The sequence below is a fragment of the Accipiter gentilis genome, chromosome 19, assembly GCF_929443795.1.
Source record: "Accipiter gentilis chromosome 19, bAccGen1.1, whole genome shotgun sequence".
In the NCBI taxonomy this organism is placed as follows: domain Eukaryota; kingdom Metazoa; phylum Chordata; class Aves; order Accipitriformes; family Accipitridae; genus Astur; species Astur gentilis.
Window position 1 is genome coordinate 22017540 of NC_064898.1, and position 20153 is coordinate 22037692.

General features: G+C 41.1%; 1 protein-coding gene across 3 annotated transcripts; it reads left to right on the forward strand.

Moving 5' to 3' along the window:
• The first annotated feature begins 526 nt into the window (after positions 1-526).
• Positions 527-19217, forward strand: EED (embryonic ectoderm development). Of its 3 annotated transcripts, none has more exons than XM_049822889.1 (12): positions 527-682; positions 3478-3630; positions 8986-9078; positions 11124-11189; positions 11930-12055; positions 12174-12255; positions 13847-13980; positions 14926-15059; positions 16194-16299; positions 17086-17244; positions 17693-17766; positions 18784-19217. In XM_049822889.1, the coding sequence occupies exons 1-12, from the start codon at positions 560-562 to the stop codon at positions 18908-18910; spliced, it is 1377 nt and encodes a 458-aa protein (XP_049678846.1). In that variant the 5' UTR covers positions 527-559; the 3' UTR covers positions 18911-19217. The 3 variants fall into 3 exon arrangements, with proteins under 3 accessions (XP_049678846.1, XP_049678844.1, XP_049678845.1); XM_049822887.1 differs by having other exon boundaries at positions 13847-13938; positions 18784-19216; XM_049822888.1 differs by lacking the exons at positions 12174-12255; positions 13847-13980.
• The last annotated feature ends 936 nt before the right edge of the window (positions 19218-20153 follow it).

Consider the following 20153-nt stretch of genomic DNA (forward strand, 5'->3'; position numbering starts at 1 on the left):
TTATAGTTGTAGTAGGAACTTGCCAGGGAGTACAGGAGCAGGCAGCAGAGCAGAGCCTATCTCCCTTCTGCGGAAACACCGTTTTCAGACTAAAGGACTTTTGAAGAGCAAGAGAACAACAACAACAACAAAAACCCTTTAGGCGCAAGAAACGCCACTCGGCAACCGCGGGAAGACGGGCAGCGGGACCGCTAACACCCGTGGCGACAGGGACCGCTTGTTTCTACCTCACACGCGTCCTCGGCCAGCCCCGCCTGGCACGGCCGCGCTACCAGCAGCGGTATAAAGTGCCACCAGCTGTTAAAAGACGGGTTAAATTCACGCCCGGCCCCTCCGAGGCGAGCGGGCACCACGCTGCCCCCTCAGCCGGCGGCGGCCACCCACCCCCACTCTCTGAGGCGCCGCGCGCCGCCGGGCGCGGGAAGAGCCCTTTTTCAGCAGTGTGGCAGCTCGCCGCTCCCCGCCCGGGGAACGGGGCGCGGGGGCTGCTTTACGGCAGGCGTTTCGACCTCCCCGTCCGCGCTTTGCGGCTGCGTGGCGGGGTTGGGGGGCGGGGAAGATGTCTGAGCGGGGAGAAGCCCCGGCGGCGGCGGCGGCATCGGCGGGAGAGATGCCGGCGAAGAAGCAGAAGCTGAGCAGCGACGAGAACAGTAACCCCGGGGACCTGTCCGGCGACGAGAACGTGAGGCCGGGCGGGAGAGTGAGGCGGCTGGAGCTGGGGGGGGGGGGGGGGGGGGGGGCGTGGGGCGATGAGGCGGGAGCGGGGCCTCACGCCGGGGGCGGGCGGGAGCGCTGAGGCGAGGGGGGCCGCCGCCCCCTCTCACCCTCCCTCCGGTCCCCGCTGTGAGGAGACAGAGCTCCCGGGCCGGCCCCCTCGGGTGTCCCGCGGCCCGAGGTCCCCGTCCGACCCCTGCGGGGCGGAGAGGAGGGTGTCAGCCCGCCCGCCTCGGCTCGGTGGCCGGTGCTGGAGGCGGGCGGGCCGTTGGAAGGGAGGCGGCGGCGTGAGAGGGAGCAGCGTGGGGCCGGGAGGCACTCGCTTGTCCTCCACGTGGGGTGAGGGAGAATTTGAGGCCCGGGCTGCGTGTCGAAGTCAGCTCCGGGATGTCAGACTGTTTTGTGTTTTTTTTTTTTTTTTTTTTTTTTTTTCTGCAAAAGAGCAGGATTTTTCCATCTTTTTCTCGCAGTTTTGTGTCGTGTGCCCTCACCGTCACGTTGCAGAGTAACATACAGCATAAATATATGCGTGCAGCCCTTGGGTGAATGAATGAGGGATAGGGGATAGTGCTCGGAAGCTTCTGTCAGCGGGGCATGAGCACTGTAATCTCTAAGTTAGGCTAAAATCTAGCGTTCAGAACAAAGGTAATGTGATTGATACGGAATAGCTTTATACTTGAAACATCAGTTTAAGGTATGTAGCAGTCATGTAGTTCCGGGGGGGGGGGGGGGGCGGCGGTTGTTAGCTTTATGCAGTATGGGTTTTCTTCTGGTTAGAGCATTTATCCAGAAAGCGAGGGATCTGGACCACATCTCCCACAACCTGTGGAAGTGCTGCTTGTGAGACAACAGGCAGGTTCAAGGTGCTCTGCACCACTGCCACTGAATTGTTTTACTGCTCGGCAGCATTTGTGAATCCAAGTGTAATTTGGTGACAAAGGCGTTCAGGTTTGCTTTGGTGTCCGTTGTAGACTATCAGTGACCGCGGATGCGGGCTGTCTGGTTACTGAAAATGTGACCTGTCTCAGTGGTGAAAGGACTCCCTTTACAAGAGTTTGTGACTGGACTTCACTACTCCTGAAGGACGGGGGTTCGGTTTGAAGTTGGCAAGAAGCGTTGATTTGGAGAAAGGGTGCATTTTGTTCTGCTGGTATCCTGGGTGAAAGTTTGTCAGTTACGTTGTAGCTGCAGATACCCCATCACACTGGGTACCTGGTGTTCTTATATTGACAATATCTAACTAGTCCAGAGAAAACTTCAGTCTTGTAAAGTATTATGACTCTGGCTAGCAAGTGAGCTTCGGAGACAAGACTTTGGCAAGCTCTGAAATATCTTAGGGCGGAGGTGAAGAAACTGGAAAACGTAAAAATTGTTAGACTCGGTTATGCATATTAGGGGAGGGTTGGCTCTTCTAGGGGTGCAACACGAAGGGAATCTCTCCAGGTTTAGGCAGTTGGCTTACAGGCTTGCGTGTTGTCTTTCTTCCTTTTTCTCCTCTCGATGTCCTGATTTTCAGAGTTGTTGGGCAAACAAAGACCAGTACACCTCTACTGGCTTCTGATGATACAGATATGAAACTGGGACAAAGAATAAACGTTTGGTGGGAATTGGTGTATTAATGTTTATAGTTGACCTTATTCTGTATTCCTAGTGGAGTTCCTGATGCAGCTTCATGTTACACTTAATCTCCTCTAGTGACAGGCTCTTGCCTGCCTCTGTCTCCCTTAATTCAGCTGTAGAAACGACATGGCCTTGGGATGAGTTCTTCCCCACACCCCCCCCCCTCCCCCCCCCCCCACTCTGATAGAAAGTGAACAGACTACCTGGCCAGAAAAAAAACCAAAAACAATCAGTTGATTTTTAACAAGCTGAACTTATATGGAAGCACAGGGTTGACAGTTATGATGCAGGTAAAGTTGAGGTGCACTGTGATGGGTGATGCAGGGAATAGAAATGTCCTTTTGAGTAGTGTCCTGCAGTCAGACTGCATATGAAATTGTAGTTTCTGTTAATTGTCTGAAGCTGATCTAAAACTGCTCAGCGACTGGGAGGGTTGTTTTGCACACCCCCTTTTTTTTTTCTTTTTTTTTTCTTTCTGTTCTCCTCATCCTTACCTTAGCTTTGGCTGCTGACAGTTGGAGGGCCAGTTGGATTAGTTAGCTGATCAGACAGCAAGCTAATTTTTTTGTTTGTTGTTTAACTTAGCTTTTAGTTGAAGCAAGTATCTGTAGGAAAAAGCAAGAGGGAGATGTGGGACTTCCTCTTCTAGTGGCAGTACTGACTTACTGCAGGACTGTGCTGTGCCTGATGCTGCTGAGGGCGTACCGAAGTCTCAGAACGGTTAGATTCTTGGTATGGCTAAGCATAATGTTTTTACACAAACAACTTCTTCCTTCACTACTTCAGAAGTACTCATTTTGTCTACGTCAAAGATGTTTTCTAGGGAAAGCAACCACTTTATCTTTCGACATTTTCTTAAGAGCAGCTACCGGTATTCTGAAGAAACTTCAGTAGATCATAGTTCACGTCTCTCCCTCTTGGATTAGTCCTCATGTGACTCATGTTCTGTTTCTAGGGAGGAATGCTGTTATGTTAGTAGTAGATTTAAATACGTGAATCTAAATAACACCAAAGTCCTCAGAGATCTTCTGTTCTTATGGAGGAGAAGGAAAAGTGAAAAGGCCAAGTGCTGCAAAATTAGTTGAATTTGTACAGCAGTTAATGATATCTTTATTACATTCTATATAATTTGCATGTTTTCAGGATGATGCCGTTAGTATTGAAAGCGGTACTAACACCGAACGCCCGGATACACCAACAAACACTCCTAATGCACCAGGAAGAAAAAGCTGGGGGAAAGGAAAATGGAAGTCAAAGAAGTGCAAATATTCCTTCAAATGTGTAAATAGCCTAAAGGTAGGTGTGTGTAAGCTTCAACATGGGAACACTGGGTACCACTTGCTGACAGTAATGTTAATGTTGACTGTGAGACAGTGTCAAGGCAGATATTTTAAAATATCTGTGTACAATTATGTTCCGTGGTCATGTGAAGAAAGTACCTTCCTTGTTTGTAATAGCTGAAGTTTTGGAGAGAAAGGATACTCAGAAATAGGAGACAGTAGGTAGTCCTGCAATTAACCCAATTTTTTGGGTACAGGTTTGCAAAATTGTGTGTGATGTGTTATACTTAGGTATTTAATTGAAGCTGTAGTTGCTTGAGATAAGAAACTGGATAAACAAATACAAATAAAACAAAACCTGTGACAACTTGATGCAAAGCACAGAACCTGCACAGATTTTTCTACCCATTGAAATGTATTTAAAAAAAAACCCAAACAAAACAACCCTGAAATAGCTTTTTCCTCACACTTACCAGATCAGGTGTTTTCTGTCCTCTGGCAATTGTCATAAATGCTATATAGTGCAATTTCCTTAGTTTATCGTGAGTGTTGTGGTTATGAATTTGCACCATATCTAGGTCATATTTATCTTCCCACATAATACCTGATGGTATTAAGGGATGTGGATTCATGGTCTTCACTCCCTGTTCTTGTGTTTTAGGCTATTATTGTTTTCATCTGCAGTGGTGACACACTATGGTGAACTGAATGAATTTTCTTTTTGATTCTTTTACACTGTCAGGATGTTGTTTCTTTCATTCCTCAGCCTTGTGTGGGATATTTATGTGGTAAAAGCTGTAAATATGCCATCTGATTGATTTTTTTTTACAAGATTTCTAAATAAAGAAAAGATTGCGTCTGGAACAAGATGGGAGTTTTGCTAAACTTTATATTTAGCTAACAAGAGGATGTGTGCAGCTCCATAGTGGATATTATTTTCTGCAGAATTGCTTTGAGAGGTTTTTGTTATTCCTCCGCACTTAACAGTTGAGCTGTGCTGATGTAGCCATTTCCAAACTTTGGCTTCAGACTGCCTCACTGAATTGCTGGGGTAGCAGAGCGGGAGGTGATGAGAGATTTGGAGCATGGAAACCTCCTTAATGACCTTTGCCACTGGAGAAATTGTGATAGGAAGTTATACTGACAAAAGTATCTGGAAAACAAGTTGATCTTAATGTGTTTTTTGAAGTATAAAAATTATTTCCAGTCCCTTCAGGGTCTAGGAGGAAAGGAAGTTCTTTCATTTTCACCTAGGTAGGCAGCTGTTCCTGTGATTTGCATGAATTGCCCCTGCAGACAGTGCCTTTTGTGGCTTCAAGTCATACTTCAAACACAGGTGCAGGCCTTTCAGAACCCAAGTGTTTAACAAGTTCTGAGTTTTTCTAAGCATATTGCTTTTCTATCTGCAGATCAAATATTCCAAAGGGGTTAGTACTTTTCAAGTGTCTTCTGGGAAAACAGAATATTCCCTCACCCCAACTTCAACCCAGGCCCCAATATGGGGTCACCCAAAAGACCACCGTATGAAGTTAAGCAATCCCTGACTTCTGTGGATTTGGATCAGGGCCTGGGAACAGATTCCTGTGCAAGTGGAGTCAAGCTGTGAGGGAGTAAATGTAGTGTTTCAGCTAAATGGGGTATTTTTGTTATCTTCTTTTTCCCATTTCTCTTTGAACTAAAATTAATGCTAATAATAATAAACGAGCATGTTAGTACAAAGACTAGGTAGCAGCCAAATTTGGTAACTCCTTTTTACTTCATGTTTGAGGAAGCCTCTCTTTTCTTTTTCCTGTTCTTCCATACTAATTTTGCAGATACTGTGGAGATAAACTCTATTGAATATTGTATATGGGTTCAGAAAGACACTTGTGACTCTTTGGATATCACATTACATATCCCATAGTTTATATGTCTTTGAACTATGCTGTAAGGTGCATGTACTGAATTAAGAGTGGACATGATTTAAAGACATGGAAATTAATTTTAATATTCTTTAGGAATGTATAAATTATGTGTTTTTCCACTTTCCAACTCTTGTTTTTCCCTCTTATTTTCCTTTGTACTTTTTTCCCTTGGGGAAACAAAGAAATATGGCCATTACTGTCTACTTTGAATGTTAAATGGTTATGATTCAGCCTGACAAACTCAGTGCTTGCTAAATATTCTTTTTAAACACTACTGTGGAAGTTATTTTGGGTGAAATTTAAGCATCAGGAAAACAAAAATATAACTTGGAAAATGACAGGAAATAAAAAACTGCCTTTTTTTTTCCTTTTTGTAGTACTGAGTTACTATAAGGTACACTGAGAAGTCTTTGCTCTCTGTGGGCTGAATCGAAATGTAGTTTGTAAATGAGCATATACAGCTAACAGATGCCCATCCTCACAGATCATACGTGTTTTGCTTGTAGATCTTTCAGCAAAGGACCGTGTGTGTTCTGTGTTGATGTGCTCCCTTTAAAACAATACTATTATTTGCCCTATCCTTTGCTCTTGCTTAGGGTGTGGCTCAGTGGTTGTTAGCAGTCCGATGTTGTCACTCAGCTTCTACTCCCTGTCCCCTGAGCTGGGAATTGGTAACCAACCCCATGCAAGTCTCTAGCTTGTTGATGTGTGAAGGAGAGATAACTAAAACCATTACCAATAATGGCTTGCTTCCACTTCTGGAACTGGAAATGCATGTGTGGTCAGTTGGTTCCCTGCTGGCAGTGTGGGTGACAGCGTATTAAAATGTCTTCATGTAGGTGCAGGTGATTATTTTTTGTGTTGGCATAGTATTTACTTCACTGCCTTCAGTCTAAAAACAGGTCTAGTCTTATTCTCTGACTGAACCTGAGTTGACGTTGAGTAAGGGCAGAACTAACGGTTGATTATTTATTTATTTGCTTTTGTAACACTTGTAGGTCTATTTTCTCCTCTGCCTTCTTTCTCTGGTGCATGAAGAACCTAAGTACTTTGGGTTTTGTGCCCTTTTTTCATAGCAGGGTCAAGATGGCATTTCACAAGTCTACTTTTGGACCAGCATCTGGGTCACTCTTCTGTCTGTACAAACTAGTGGTCAGATTTGCATGACATACTTGGCATGTCAGAATAACCATAATGTGCAGCACATAAAGCGTAATGTTTTTAAAAACCTGATTCATTGTTTAGAACTTGGGTCAAAAATTAGGGTGGACAAGTATTATCAAAATAGCTATGTGCTGTCTCTGACCAGTGAGGATGACGGTAGTTTAAATTAAGTGAGCATAACTTCTGCAGATATCCTAGTGACTTCCTGCAAGAGCCTCTGCCTGACTCCTTCATGCATTAAACACCAGAAGAACTGCAATATGTACAGTCAGGCTCTTGGAGGTTGTAGCACTTGATGTGGGGAATGTAGTGCAGATGATGCAAGTAGTCTAAAGACATTTGTCTCAGAGAATAATTTTTCCAGGGAAATAGGTTGTCTCTGAAAAAGTAAGTACTTCAGGTATGTACCCAAATATAGAAATATAGAAACAGTATAGCCCTCTGTTGTATCCCTCTACTTACTGTGTATCACCCTAGTCTGGGTCCTACCTAGAAAATCACAAACTTATCACAACTTATGCTGGACAAATATCCTATCCTGAAGGGGAAAAGCATCTTCCTCTTCATTTTTTTTCCCATTTCACTAAATTTATTAGAAGTGGTGGACACGACAGAGAACAAGGTTATTCCAGAGAAACAAACTTGAAATCTGCTAATATATCTCTGTAATAAAGGAGTAAGAATCCATGCATTTTACCTGTGGTATGTCAAAAGCCCTCAGTATTCACCAACATGACCTCTTTCACACAGAAATTCAAAACCAACTAATTATTAGTGGATTTTTTTTAATGTATTCTTTATTTGACCTCTCAGCCATTCTTTTCAAGGAAGACTTAAAAACACTCAAAAAATAAGCCTAGAAAGTAAAATTCATAACTTTATTGGACAGAAAAACTCATGGCTTTGCGTATGCAATTTTATGGCATAGAGTTTTCTTCATTCTTAATCTCTAATTAAACTATAATGCTTTACAGATGCTGAATACTTGCTTTTTCCTTCTGTCCTGGGGTCACTAATAACCTTGCTACTTTTTCCTTTGCTAGTATCCCATATCCCTCATCACATAAAGCTACTAGTCTGTTCTTTCATGTTATGGTGGGTAATACTTCAGGCTAAACTTTTAACTATTCTTTTTAATCTGTATTCAACTTTGAAAGTTGTTACCTCTCTTAAAGAAGTACAGGAGGGCCTTCATCTCTGAAAGATTTTCTCCCTTCTTTTTCTAGCTCTTCTAGCTATTTCTGTTAATAACAGATACTGCCTTTCTCAGTAAATAATGCCATTTTAAATTCTTCCAGACTTCCTTACTTTTCTGAGTAGTGTTGGACTCCCCACCCACACCCCCTCCTCAAATTTATTCTTTGGTTCTTGGATAGGCCAAAGCTGCCAGGGCTAATATTTCTCATGTTGTTTCTGAGAAGCACTGCCATTTGAAGGCTGCTTAACGGCCGTCATGAGACACTTCCTTCCTGCCTGCACTGTCCCAGACAGTCCCCTGTGGGGAGGCACTTTAATGAACATTATTCTTACTGAAAACATCCTGTCAGGACAGGCCAAAATACTGTTATCAATTATTAACAAGCACCACCATATTCATAAACATATTTGCTTCTTTTTTTTCCTCTATTAAACTGATGTAAGCTGTATAAAAATAATACTTGGCATTTCTCTGGTAACTTTGTGAAGGCAATCTGAAAACACTTTGTGGATGTGAATTTTGCAGCAGCATTGTGATATGCTGGAGAGAGTTTGTCATGTCTGTGATAGAGTTGCAAGACCTAACTGCGCTGTAGTAGTTAAATGTGACCCTTCTCCACCTGTATACCAGTATAATTCTGTGTCCTGATAATGCTCCTCTGTAAAGTTGGAAATCCTTGTGTGGAAGTAGTTAGAACAATGTAAAATGCATATACACGTGGTCTTAGATGCAGAGGTTGCCTTGCTGAAAATTGCAAAACAAAGTAGTGGAGCTGCAAGTACAAGTCAGGAGTTCTGCCAGCTTCTGGCCATAACTGTGAGACAACAGTTCTTCCCCTTCACTTTTTTAAAAGCTTGGTGGGGGAAGAAAGGGGGGAGTGTCAGAATGTTCATTTGACCTCGCTTAAGACAGCCAAGTTAAAATGTGATGTTACAAAACTTCTTTTTAACTGTTCACTATCTGAACTTATACTAGATGCAAACCCAGTAGTTTGAGGAGGAAAACATATCAATTAAACTGTTTACCACCACAGCTGAATTTCACAGAAATAATATGCCTGTGGGTTTTGGTTTTTTTTGTCTCTAATCTTACTTTGCATCTACAGGAGGACCACGGTCAGCCATTGTTTGGAGTCCAGTTTAACTGGCACAGTAAAGAAGGTGATCCTCTTGTTTTTGCCACTGTAGGCAGCAACAGGGTGAGTAATCTGTTTTTAACCATAAGCCCTTCTGTGTGCTTCTGCTTGCATTCTTTTTTTAACAAAACCCTTTACCTGTGTTTAGTACAGACACAGGATACTTCATATTGAAAGTTTTATTTCCGAAGTATGTAGCATCTGTTATCTGGGAGAGTTGCATCCTCTGGATTGTTTTATGAAGTCATGTGTCAGCTATTTGGGAATTAGCCTATATATTAAAGAAAAAAAATCCTTTGGTAATATAAATGTGGGGTAAGGAAGAGAGGAGCATAACTATCTTCTTGCTAAAATTACTCTTAGATGTTATTGTTTCCAAAAGGTCATATGCGCTAAAATGGGATGAGAAGTGTCTGCAATGATGCCACATAGCTCACTAGCTAAATTAATGGCCTGTGTGGAGTGAATTTACAGGCTTTTTCTGAACAAAGATCTATGTCATTTCAGTCTTGAAAATAACTCCTGAAGTGCATTCTATGCAAGCGTGAATAAACAAGAAGCCTTTCATTTCCAGGTTTGTTCCACCTGGCAGTTCCCAAGAATGCTAAACTAAGATTAAACAAGGTATCAAAGACTCATTAAAAGACCAAGTCATGTTGGAGATGGTGTGGTGGGCTGATCCTGGCTGGACTCCAGGTGCCCACCAAAGCCACTCTATCACTCCCCTCCTCAGCTGGACAGGGGAGAGAAAATACAATGAAAGGCTTGTGGGTCGAGGTAAGGACAAGGAGAGATCACTCAGCCATTACTGTCATGGGCAAAACAGACTAGACTTGGGGAAAATAGTTTAATTTATTACCAATCAAATCAGAGTAGGGTAATGACAAATAAAAACTAAATCTTAAAACACCTTCCCCCCACACCTCCCTTCTTCCCAGGCACAACTTCACTCCCGAATTCTCTACCTCCCCCCCCAAGCAGTGCGGGGTGATGGGGAATGGACGTTGGGGTCAGTTCATCACACGTTGTCTCTGCTGCTCCTTCCTCCTCAGGGGTAGGACTCCTCACTCTTCTCCTGCTCCAGTGTGGGATCCCTCCCACAGGAGACAGTCCTCCACAAACTTCTCCAACATGAGTCCTTGCCACAGTCTGCAGTTCTTCATGAACTGCTCCAGTGTGGGTCCCTTCCACGGGCTGCAGTCCTTCAGGCACAGACTGCTCCAGTGTGGGTCGCCTGCAGGGTCACAGGTCCTGCCAGAAAACCTGCTCCAGCGTGGGCTCCTCTCTCTCCGTGGGGCCACAGGTCCTGCCAGGAGCCTGCTCCAGCACAGGCTTCCCACGGGGTCCCAGCCTCCTTCAGGCATCCCCCTGCTCCGGTGTGGGGTCCTCACCTGGCTGCAGGTGGAGATCTGCTCCCCTGTGAAGCTCCCTGGGCTGCAGGGGGACAGCCTGCCTCACCAGGGTCTTCATCACCACGGGCTGCAGGGGAATCTCTGCTCCGGCGCCTGGAGCATCTCCTCCCCTCCTTCTGCACTGACCTGGTGTCTGCAGGGCTGGTGCTCTCGCATATCCTCACTCCTGTCTTCTGGCTGCTGCTGCACAACTTTTTTCCCCTCCTTAACTCTGTTCTCCCAGAGGTGCTACCACCGCCACTGATGGGCTCGGCCTTGGCCAGTGGCAGGCCTGTCTTGGAGCCGGCTGGCATTGGCTCTGTCGGACATGGGGGAAGCTTCTAGCAGCTTCTCACAGAAGCCACCCCTGTAGCCCCCACCCCTGCTACCAAAACCTTGCTGCGCAAACCCAATACAGATGGCTGCAGTAACTAATTCCAAATAGAGTTTAATCTTACTAAGACTATTTGAATAATAGATTTAAATATCTGGGAAGGACTGCTGACAAGTCCTGGAGTGGTGCTTTACTGAAACTGCTGTGAGCATTCTTTTATCAAACCATTTCCACCTGTTAGAAACAAACATGATAGATGAGATCTGAACCATAAAGGCACACTACCTCTCCCCATCCGGAAGTGAATACACAGGTGCATGTGATTTCCTTCTGAAATACCACAAGTAAGCAGCAATTGCTCCTACTTTTTTTTTTTTCTCCAGGTTACTTTATATGAATGTCATTCCCAAGGTGAAATCCGTCTGTTGCAGTCCTACGTGGATGCTGATGTATCCTTTTAAGTTAAAAAGCCACTTCTTTTCTTCCTGTTTATCAAAATGAAGAGGCTTTGTAGGAAAAAGCATCTGATTTTTTTGTCTGTGATTTAATACTTTGCTCGTGTGGCACATTCCTTATGTTAGGTCCAAGTCTTACCACTTTCCCACATCCGAGAGACCCTCCTATTGAAAAAGGATTAAAAATGCAGACTCATGGTCCATGCTGTATTAAAATATTGGAAAACTGATATTCCATCTGTTTCATTTTCCCAATGCTAATATTTGTGTAATGTTTTACATTCACTGCTTTACAGTGGTCTCCATTTCCCTGTGAATTGGAACTGGGTTTAAAGCCTAAGAATAATGTTTCATGGTCTGAAGTGGTAATAACTTGTATTGATCATTTGCAGTACACAAGTCAATAACTTGTGAACTCAGTCTTGATTAATCCTCATTTTATTCCCAGTCTTGGGATGATTTGGAGAAAGAGGTTGAAAAGTGATGCCAAGAGAAAAAAGGTGTTCTTTGTATGCTAAGGAACAGAAGTGGGGAAACTGACATCTATAGAAAAGGTGATGTTGCTTGTATTTGCAAATGTATTATCAAATATTTATCTTTTTCTTATTGGGTCTAGCAGAGACTCCTGGGACCTTGCATAAAGTAGCATTTTAAGAGGAAAAAAACCCCAAACCACATTGTTTAAAAAAAATAATATCTGTTTCTTCTATGTTCCTTAATGTGAGATGTTGTAGGCAGATGAGAATTTCTATACCTGTGCATGGACATATGATAGCAATACAAGCCATCCTCTTCTGGCTGTGGCAGGGTCCAGGGGTATTATTAGGATAATTAATCCTATTACAATGCAGTGCATAAAGGTGAGTGCTCCAAACTTAGAGATACAGCTTGCATTTCAGTAAGGCATGAAACTTATGTCTTCTAAATACATGTAAACATGAGGGGAAATGATAACTTGGTCTCTGAATTCTATCCCAGCACTACGTGGGCCATGGAAATGCAATCAATGAACTGAAATTCCATCCAAGAGATCCAAATCTCCTTTTATCTGTAAGCAAAGGTGAGGAAAACCCCCTCTTTTGTTTTTTTTTAAATCAGGATACTTTGGATTGGATTTTGGTCTTGAAAATGGCCAAAACCTCATTATTTTTTTTATGAATGGCACTGGAAAAGTTTACCTTGAAAGTCTAGAGCAAATCTTGCTCTTTTATGGCTATATATCTTGTACATATTAAATCCATGGCCTACAATAAACATAACTCCACCTGTGGTGCAAAGGGATTATGAACAGTGCTGCTTTTAGGAAAGAAGAAACATGAGCATTGGGTTGCTCTTTCCTTTCCAACAGTCGAGTTAAATTATTTTCAGTTGTTGAATCATGTTGCCATCTAGTGGGGATGTCTTAATATCGCAGACAGCATTCACCATTGTGTTCATGGGGAAAACTTTGATTCTCTATTGCTCAGGAGCAGCTCTGACTTGAACTGGACTTTGTGTAAAAAGCATATTAGCGAAGGGAGAAGTGAGTTTTTGGTATGGTGCCTTATGGGCTTGTCCAGAATGTCTAAACAGTCACAACTTCCTAATCTTGACTATTTTGTTAAGTAAGGGAATATTTGATCTGCCGCGAGAGCAAGCGTTCAGGAATGCTTGAGTTGGAAAAGTTAATATGAGGAGACTTGACTTTAGCCTATTTGGTATTACTGATGAAGCTACACAAGAATAGGGGTTGGGAACCTCTGTGATTCTTGCAGCTGTCAAGTTTGTGCTGTGGGTCTGTAACATTGAATTTCTTTGAGTTCTGTATGTATTATATATATATTTTTAGGTTCTCTTTTTAATAACATTTTGACATGAGCCATAGTACTACAAGTTTTAATGTGCAATCTCTGGACCAGGTACTATCTCCGAGAGGGCATGAGGCAGGAGAATATTGGAGTCTCAGAACTGTTTGGATGAGAGATGAGTAGAAAAAGAGGAAAATATTTTAGACTGTGTGGCTTTTCAGTTGATATTGCTGTAATTCAGTGCAGTGTACTTGTGGAATCCAAAAGAGAAATACGCTAGAGGTTCCCATTTCCAAATGGGAAATACAGTAGAGGTTCTTCATTAGAAATTGTTAAAACTTTAAGTGGATTAGTCCGATTGGCTTTGGAGTCCATATTGTTTATAGTAAGAGTTTCTTCCATCGCTACAGTCTGTGGTTCATAAAGAATAATATTTTAAAGATAAAAAAAAAAAAAGGAAAATCAAAACTTCTCTGAATGCTGATGTAAGAATGGCTGAAAAGAATTCTAGCATTTTTTATATATACAATTATTTTTGAGAAGACTGAATGAAAGCACACTTGTCCAAGATTAGACTCTTCTTTGCTTTTCGGATGATCTGAAGATCCAAGTATATTTTTGTTAGAAGCTGTCCCTAGGGGCGGGGGGTGGGCACACTTTCTCAATTACAGAAGTCCTCTAACAACAGTTTAGTTGTAATGGCAATTTTAGTTAATGCAGTTCCGTTGTTTCTTACAAGTGAAGTAGAATTAAGTGCCTTTCTGATGTTTACATGAACACCTGTTATTGAAATTAGTTAAGCTGAAATATATTATTCATATGTACATATAAAAAGCAGCATGTAATTTTATTTGTTCTTTATAGATCATGCATTGAGACTGTGGAACATCCAGACAGACACGCTGGTTGCAATATTTGGAGGAGTAGAAGGGCACAGGGATGAGGTGTTAAGTGCAGTAAGTGGAAGACTGTGGGGCAGTGATTTAGATTTACAAAGGGTAGTAAGCCTACAATATGCAACTTTTTATCCTCTTGTGCACTGTTTTGATATTATACCTACTTAAAAAAAACCTGAAGTGCATAAATACTGTTTTAAGGGGATAGACAAGTTTAAATCTAAGGTGGTTTGATTGATCTGGCCACCTCAATATACAGGACAGGTGTTCACTTTCTATGTCTTTCAGTAGCTAGTTTTCTCACAGTGCAGCCTAGAAGCAAACAAAACAGCTCAGTGGGGCTAGAAAGAGTAAAAAGTTTTCACGATGGTCCCACTTTTTAAGTTCTTGAGGTCTTATCAAGCCAAAGCAGCAAGAACAAATAAGCTTTGAGAGACATGGTAGTGAAGGAAGTAAGTTATTTCAGGTGAGTTATGCTGCTTTTCAGTGGCTGTGAACAGACAGACCAGCGCTGCTGGTATCTAGCAACTAGCAACTACAATAGTTGACTTCTAATACACTGCTCTTAAGAACTTTTTCCATTCCTGTTGTGTGACCTGAAAGGTGAGGGGTGCATCTATATGAAACCTGACACTATTATTCTCTTGTGGTTCTGAATAGTCATCACCCATGTTGTAGCTCTGGAATTCTGCCAAAGTTGGTTCTGAATAGTCATCACCCATGTTGTAGCCCTGGAATTCTGCCAAAGTTGCTCCATAAAATGAAACCTAGGGAATTAAGTGAGGTGGGAGCACTAGCAGTAGATTCATTGTCTGTCAGTGCTGTTGAATATGCCTCTCTTTCTTGAGAGAGAGTAAATGTAATTAAGATACTGTGCTTCTTTACAGTGAGCAGGATTAAGTTATTAGTATTTTTCTATTTGAAATACACAGTTTTATTGCATTCTCTAAGCCAAAAATGCTGTTTTGATGGAAATGATGGAGTAAAATCTGAGTTGATATAATGCACCTTAGGCTGGGGGTCCTCAAAATTATTTCATATACATAGGATTATGATCTTCTTGGTGAAAAAATCATGTCCTGTGGGATGGATCACTCTCTAAAACTCTGGAGAATTAATTCCAAGAGAATGATAAATGCCATCAAAGAGTCTTACGAGTACAACCCAAATAAAACCAACAGGTATGTAGTCTTCATCTTCATGGCTGTCTTTGCAAAACATGAATATTCTTATCAATGGCCCAGGTTAATTCATACCCAAATTGGGAGTTCTTGGGGATAGCGAGCGAGCTGGGGATTGTGCCGGGTACTGAATCTCTCTAGAAGATGTGTCTTATTGATGTTTGCTTCAGTAGAATTTTATTGAATTCAGATTTAAACTCCTGACACTTTTATTTTTAGATATCTTAATTATTTCTCATCTGCTGGACTAGAAAATGTCTGGGATTATTATTTCTACATTCTTTATTAAAGCTTGTATTTCACCATGCTTCAAGGTGTCAATGGCTTTTCTTTCTCTCACCTCAAAATTTCTAGGAAGGAATCAAATCTGCGTAATTAAATGTAGGAAATAGTTTTATATTGAGTAGTTATTATTATTGTATCTGTTATTTGACTTCGGGGTGGGGACAAAACTGTTTACATGGTAATAACCTTAATTTTCATCATTCTCTGACCTCAGATATGAGTCAATTGTCAAATAAACATAGCAATTAGATACATGATAGATAAATCATCCTTTATGAAGTTCCTCAACTTTTTAATCTTAACTTCCAGTTAAACCATTGAGAGAATTGAAGAGTCTAAAACACACTGAACATGTTCAGCAATGAGACTAGCTGTGAAAATACTCTTGCTTTTTTTGGTAATGTTACCAGATATTAAATGATGCTTTTTTTAGAGTGCCTTTTTAAAATTATGATTTTTTTTTTAATAGCGTGCATTTCTATTTAACAATTTAGAGGTTGTAGATGCAGCATCAGGAAAACTGAGCTTTAATTAGTTCTTGAAGTATTTGGCAACAGGAGCTGTATTCAGTGTCTGAAGGAGTGGTTTTGCTCAGCACTGTCTCTGCAGATTCTTGTACATTGGAAACTAGTTATTTCATTAGGAATGAGGATGAAAACGGTCTGTTCCCATTATTAAAAAAAAAAAAAAAAGTCATACAGGCAGAGCTGTTTCTCCCTCTACTTTGTTGTATAACTGCTAAAAAAGACAGGCTTTTACTTCTAACATCGAGATGTTAAAACTGGCCATTAAAAATTAGACTTGTGCTTCTGTGTTTCTCTGAGCCTTACTTGGCAATTTTCTCCTTAGGCCTTTTATTTCCCAGAAAATACACTTTCCTGACTTTTCTACAAGAGACATACATAGAAACTATGTTGACTGTGTACGATGGTTGGGAGATCTAATTCTTTCCAAGGTAATGTTGCAGCTTTTTCAGCTGCATTACTCTTATTTGCTTGTTTTGAGGATCTTAAACAATAGAAATTTTACTAGCATGGGGTCTTAGGTTAAATCACTATGCTGGGTCAAGTGGTTTTATGGAGTGTATTGTGAACTTTGTCAACTGTAAGGATGTGTGGATAAGCAGCTTGTACTTAAAAAGTAAAATTGTTACTACGGCTGTACCTCTGCCAAAAGTACAGGTATACCAGCTAACCAGAATCCACATGGAATGTACAGAAAGAGTATATAGATACTGATGAGGTGTCCTGCTGCTAAAGGGAGAAAAGAGGGTTCCCATAATGGAGTAACTTTGATTAATATGCTGTGTCCAGTAGTAACATTTGCTTGCATATATAAAATTATGTGGTCCAACTGCCTCATTGCCAGAAATTGGTGCATGCGCAGTCCTGTTGGTCGAAGGGATTGGGTGAACAATCCTCAAATTGAGGTTAATTTCAACTGCTCATGAAAGTGCGTTTGAGCACACCTGGTTGACTTCCTCTGAAGCGGGTGAGGGAGGGCTCCTGCAGTCCTGTTGCCTGGCAAAGCTGCGAGGGCAGCAGGCTCCCAGTGATGGGCAGCGATGTATTGTTGGTGATGTGGCTGTGATCTAAGGACAGAGGTGAGATTTTTCTGTTGTACTTTTTTTAATGTAATTGGGGAAGCTGTGAGATGAAATGTTTGGTTATAATTATAGTTGTCAATGTGCAGTATCAATGTATATACAGGTGATTTTTTTTTTTTCATTGTTTCCCCCCAGTCTTGTGAAAATGCCATTGTGTGCTGGAAACCTGGCAAAATGGAAGATGATATAGATAAAATCAAGCCCAGTGAGTCAAATGTGACCATACTTGGGAGATTTGATTACAGCCAGTGTGATATATGGTATATGAGGTTTTCAATGGATTTCTGGCAAAAGGTATGTGTGAGCTTTGACTTTGCTGTATTTGAAGGTGTGTAACTTTCCATTGATTCAATATTTGTGGGCATAGGAAGTCTTGGTTCATGTGATGTGATGTTTGAGAAGCAGAATTATTTGCTGCAAGGGGCTTTATATGAAACTGGAGGAGCTCCAGATTTTCATTCTGGGTTCTGCCTGGTAGAAAAAGTTTCACTGAATAAATACTTATTTTCCATCAAGGGTATGTTTATTGATAACTTCCTTCCCCATCTGCAGAGATGGATAATAAAGTGGAAGAAAGGAGACAAGTTTTATATAACTCCTAGTCCCTCCAACAAGCTCATTAAGTCATTCATGTTCAAACATTCACACACAACTTACCAGCTATAAAGCCTTTATAAAATTCTGGCTTCCATTTTTTGAGATAGTATTTTAAAACTTCTATATCCTCTGCTTGCTTTCAAAGATGCTTGCTCTGGGCAATCAGGTTGGCAAACTTTACGTCTGGGATTTAGAAATAGAGGATCCCCATAAAGCCAAGTGAGTACTTTTTTTTTCTTTTTAAGATGGGGATTTGGGGTATTTCCCTTTTTCCTTTACTGATAACTATAGAAATTCTTTAACAGTCGTAGTAATTTTCCATTTTAACTACTAGGTAAATAAACATTCTGAGCCCCTGAAGGTTAACATTTATTATTTTTTACTGATTTATTATTTATATTACAGTCGTGCCGAGAGGCCCCAATCAGATTGTGCTGGGTACCGTATGTAGATACAGTAAAAGACAATTTTGTTCCTCAAAGAGCTTACAAACTAATTAGGTGGAAAATTTACAAAGCAATTAAGATAAGATGCTCTAGGTGGGTGTAGCACATGACAAAGGAGAAATAGGTGAAAGGACTAAAGTAATGAGAGTATAAAGGTTAGCTATGAGCACAATGTGGAGAAAACAGTATGGCTTTCCAGTTCCTCCCCTGCGTGGCCAGGCAATTTCACTGAGTGTCTTGCATTATATAAAAACATATAAATGCAAAAAACCTCCACACCCTGCATCCCTTCCCCAACCCTCCTCCATTACATGTATAAAACATATATACACTATGTAGATAATATATGCATTATATTTGTATATACACTATATAATTATACTTTTATATAGCTTGTATGTATTAAAAATATATATATGTGTGTGTATATATATACATAGACATACAAAGTTCCTGAAAATGCTGCAGTCTTTAATCACCCAATTATGATATTTTATTCCTAACCACTGGGAAAGAACACTGATGAAGTCCTAAATAATGTGATTCAATAAGCTTTCAATTAGTGCTTCAGTGAAAACTGGGAGGATGAGAAATGGCAGTGGGTGAACAGGAAATTACTGCTCTCCCAAGTCCACATTTGGAATACAAAATACACCATGAAAGGCATAATCCTGTTGCCCTTCAATTCCTCCTAGGTCACATAAGTAAGAGGTTGGTGCGACAGTGCTCCATAATGTAATAGCAAGTGCAGATTTAACGTCGCAGCTGAATAATTTTCTTTTATTTATAGGTGTACGACTCTCACTCATCCTAAATGTGTCGCTGCCATTCGACAAACCAGTTTTAGCAGGGATAGTAGTATCCTTATAGCTGTGTGTGATGATGCCAGTATCTGGCGCTGGGACAGACTACGATAAATTACTTTTTCTTAATTCAAAGTAGAAAATATATTTTCAAATTATAATATAGTCTGTTAACTTGCTAGTATGGTAGATGCATTTAGTGTAGACTTTCTCGAAGGTTCAGCAGGCTGGAGCTGAACTTAGTGATGTTTACATTCTGTGTATTGTTCTGCTTGAAATTGCTGCTTTTAATAAAAAGAAGTATTTTTGTAAAGTTTTCTGAATTGTCCATTTTAATTATTTCCCACAATACGTTTTAACTTATGGCCTAAGAAATTGCTTTGCAGTATACGGTAACTTGCTAGAAGTTTGATATGTGTATGTTTGCGGTTGTATTTGTGCCTTTTTGACTGAAAACCTAATGAAGCTGTTGAATATTATCCAGGAACCACACAAAGGAAATACTACACTTAAGAATATAGTATAAATAAATGTTAAATCATTGCTAAAAATATTTTTAACTCATTCCTTAAGTTAGTTGCCCCTTGAAATTGATTAAGTTTTAATAATCTCAAATTGGCATGTGCTTTTCACTATTTTTGTTACTGATTGGGAGGGGGAAACTTTACTGGCTTTTTTTTTTTTTTTTTTTTTTAGTGTATCCCATTGCTCTACTGTTTGGATTCTGGCTGTACAGTTACTATGTTTATCTTAAACCGAAGTCGGTTACTGGAAATGTATTTTCATTGCCTCTATTGTCAGTATCCCCAAATAGCCTCATCAGTGTTTTACTTGCCCTAGGAATAATGAATTCTAAAATCAATACTATTTCATATAGGTTTAAAATATGTACAATTCATAAAAATGAAAGGGGAAAAATGGATAAGTTACAATCACAGAATAGTTTGGGAAGGGACCTTAAAGATCATCTAGTTCCAACCCCCCTGCCACGGGCAGGGACACCTTCCACTAGTTGCTCCAAGCCCCATCCAACCTGGCCTTGAACACTGCCAGGGATGGGGCAGCCACAGCCTCTCTGGGCAACCTGTGCCAGTGCCTCACCGCCCTCATCATAAAAAATTTCTTCCTGATGTCTCATTTAGCCCCACCTTCTTTCAGTTAAAACCATTGCCCCTTGTCCTGTCTCTAAAGGCCCGGTAAAAAGACTTTCTCCATCTTTCCTGTAGGCCCCCTTTAACTACTGGAAGGCTGCTGTAAGGTCTCCCTGGAGCCTTCTCTGCTCCAGGCTGAACAACCCCAACTCTCTCAGGCCATAATAGATGGTAGACATCATAAACAGTGATGATTTGTTTTCAAA

Bases quoted from the DNA above. Each gene is read 5' to 3' on its own strand.
- EED (XM_049822889.1), top strand. From the start codon at position 560: ATGTCTGAGCGGGGAGAAGCCCCGGCGGCGGCGGCGGCATCGGCGGGA. The intron at 12,056-12,173 runs GTGAGTGCTCCA...ATTCTATCCCAG, and splicing joins TTACAATGCAGTGCATAAAG to CACTACGTGGGCCATGGAAA. The intron at 13,981-14,925 runs GTAGTAAGCCTA...TCATATACATAG, and splicing joins GTGATTTAGATTTACAAAGG to GATTATGATCTTCTTGGTGA.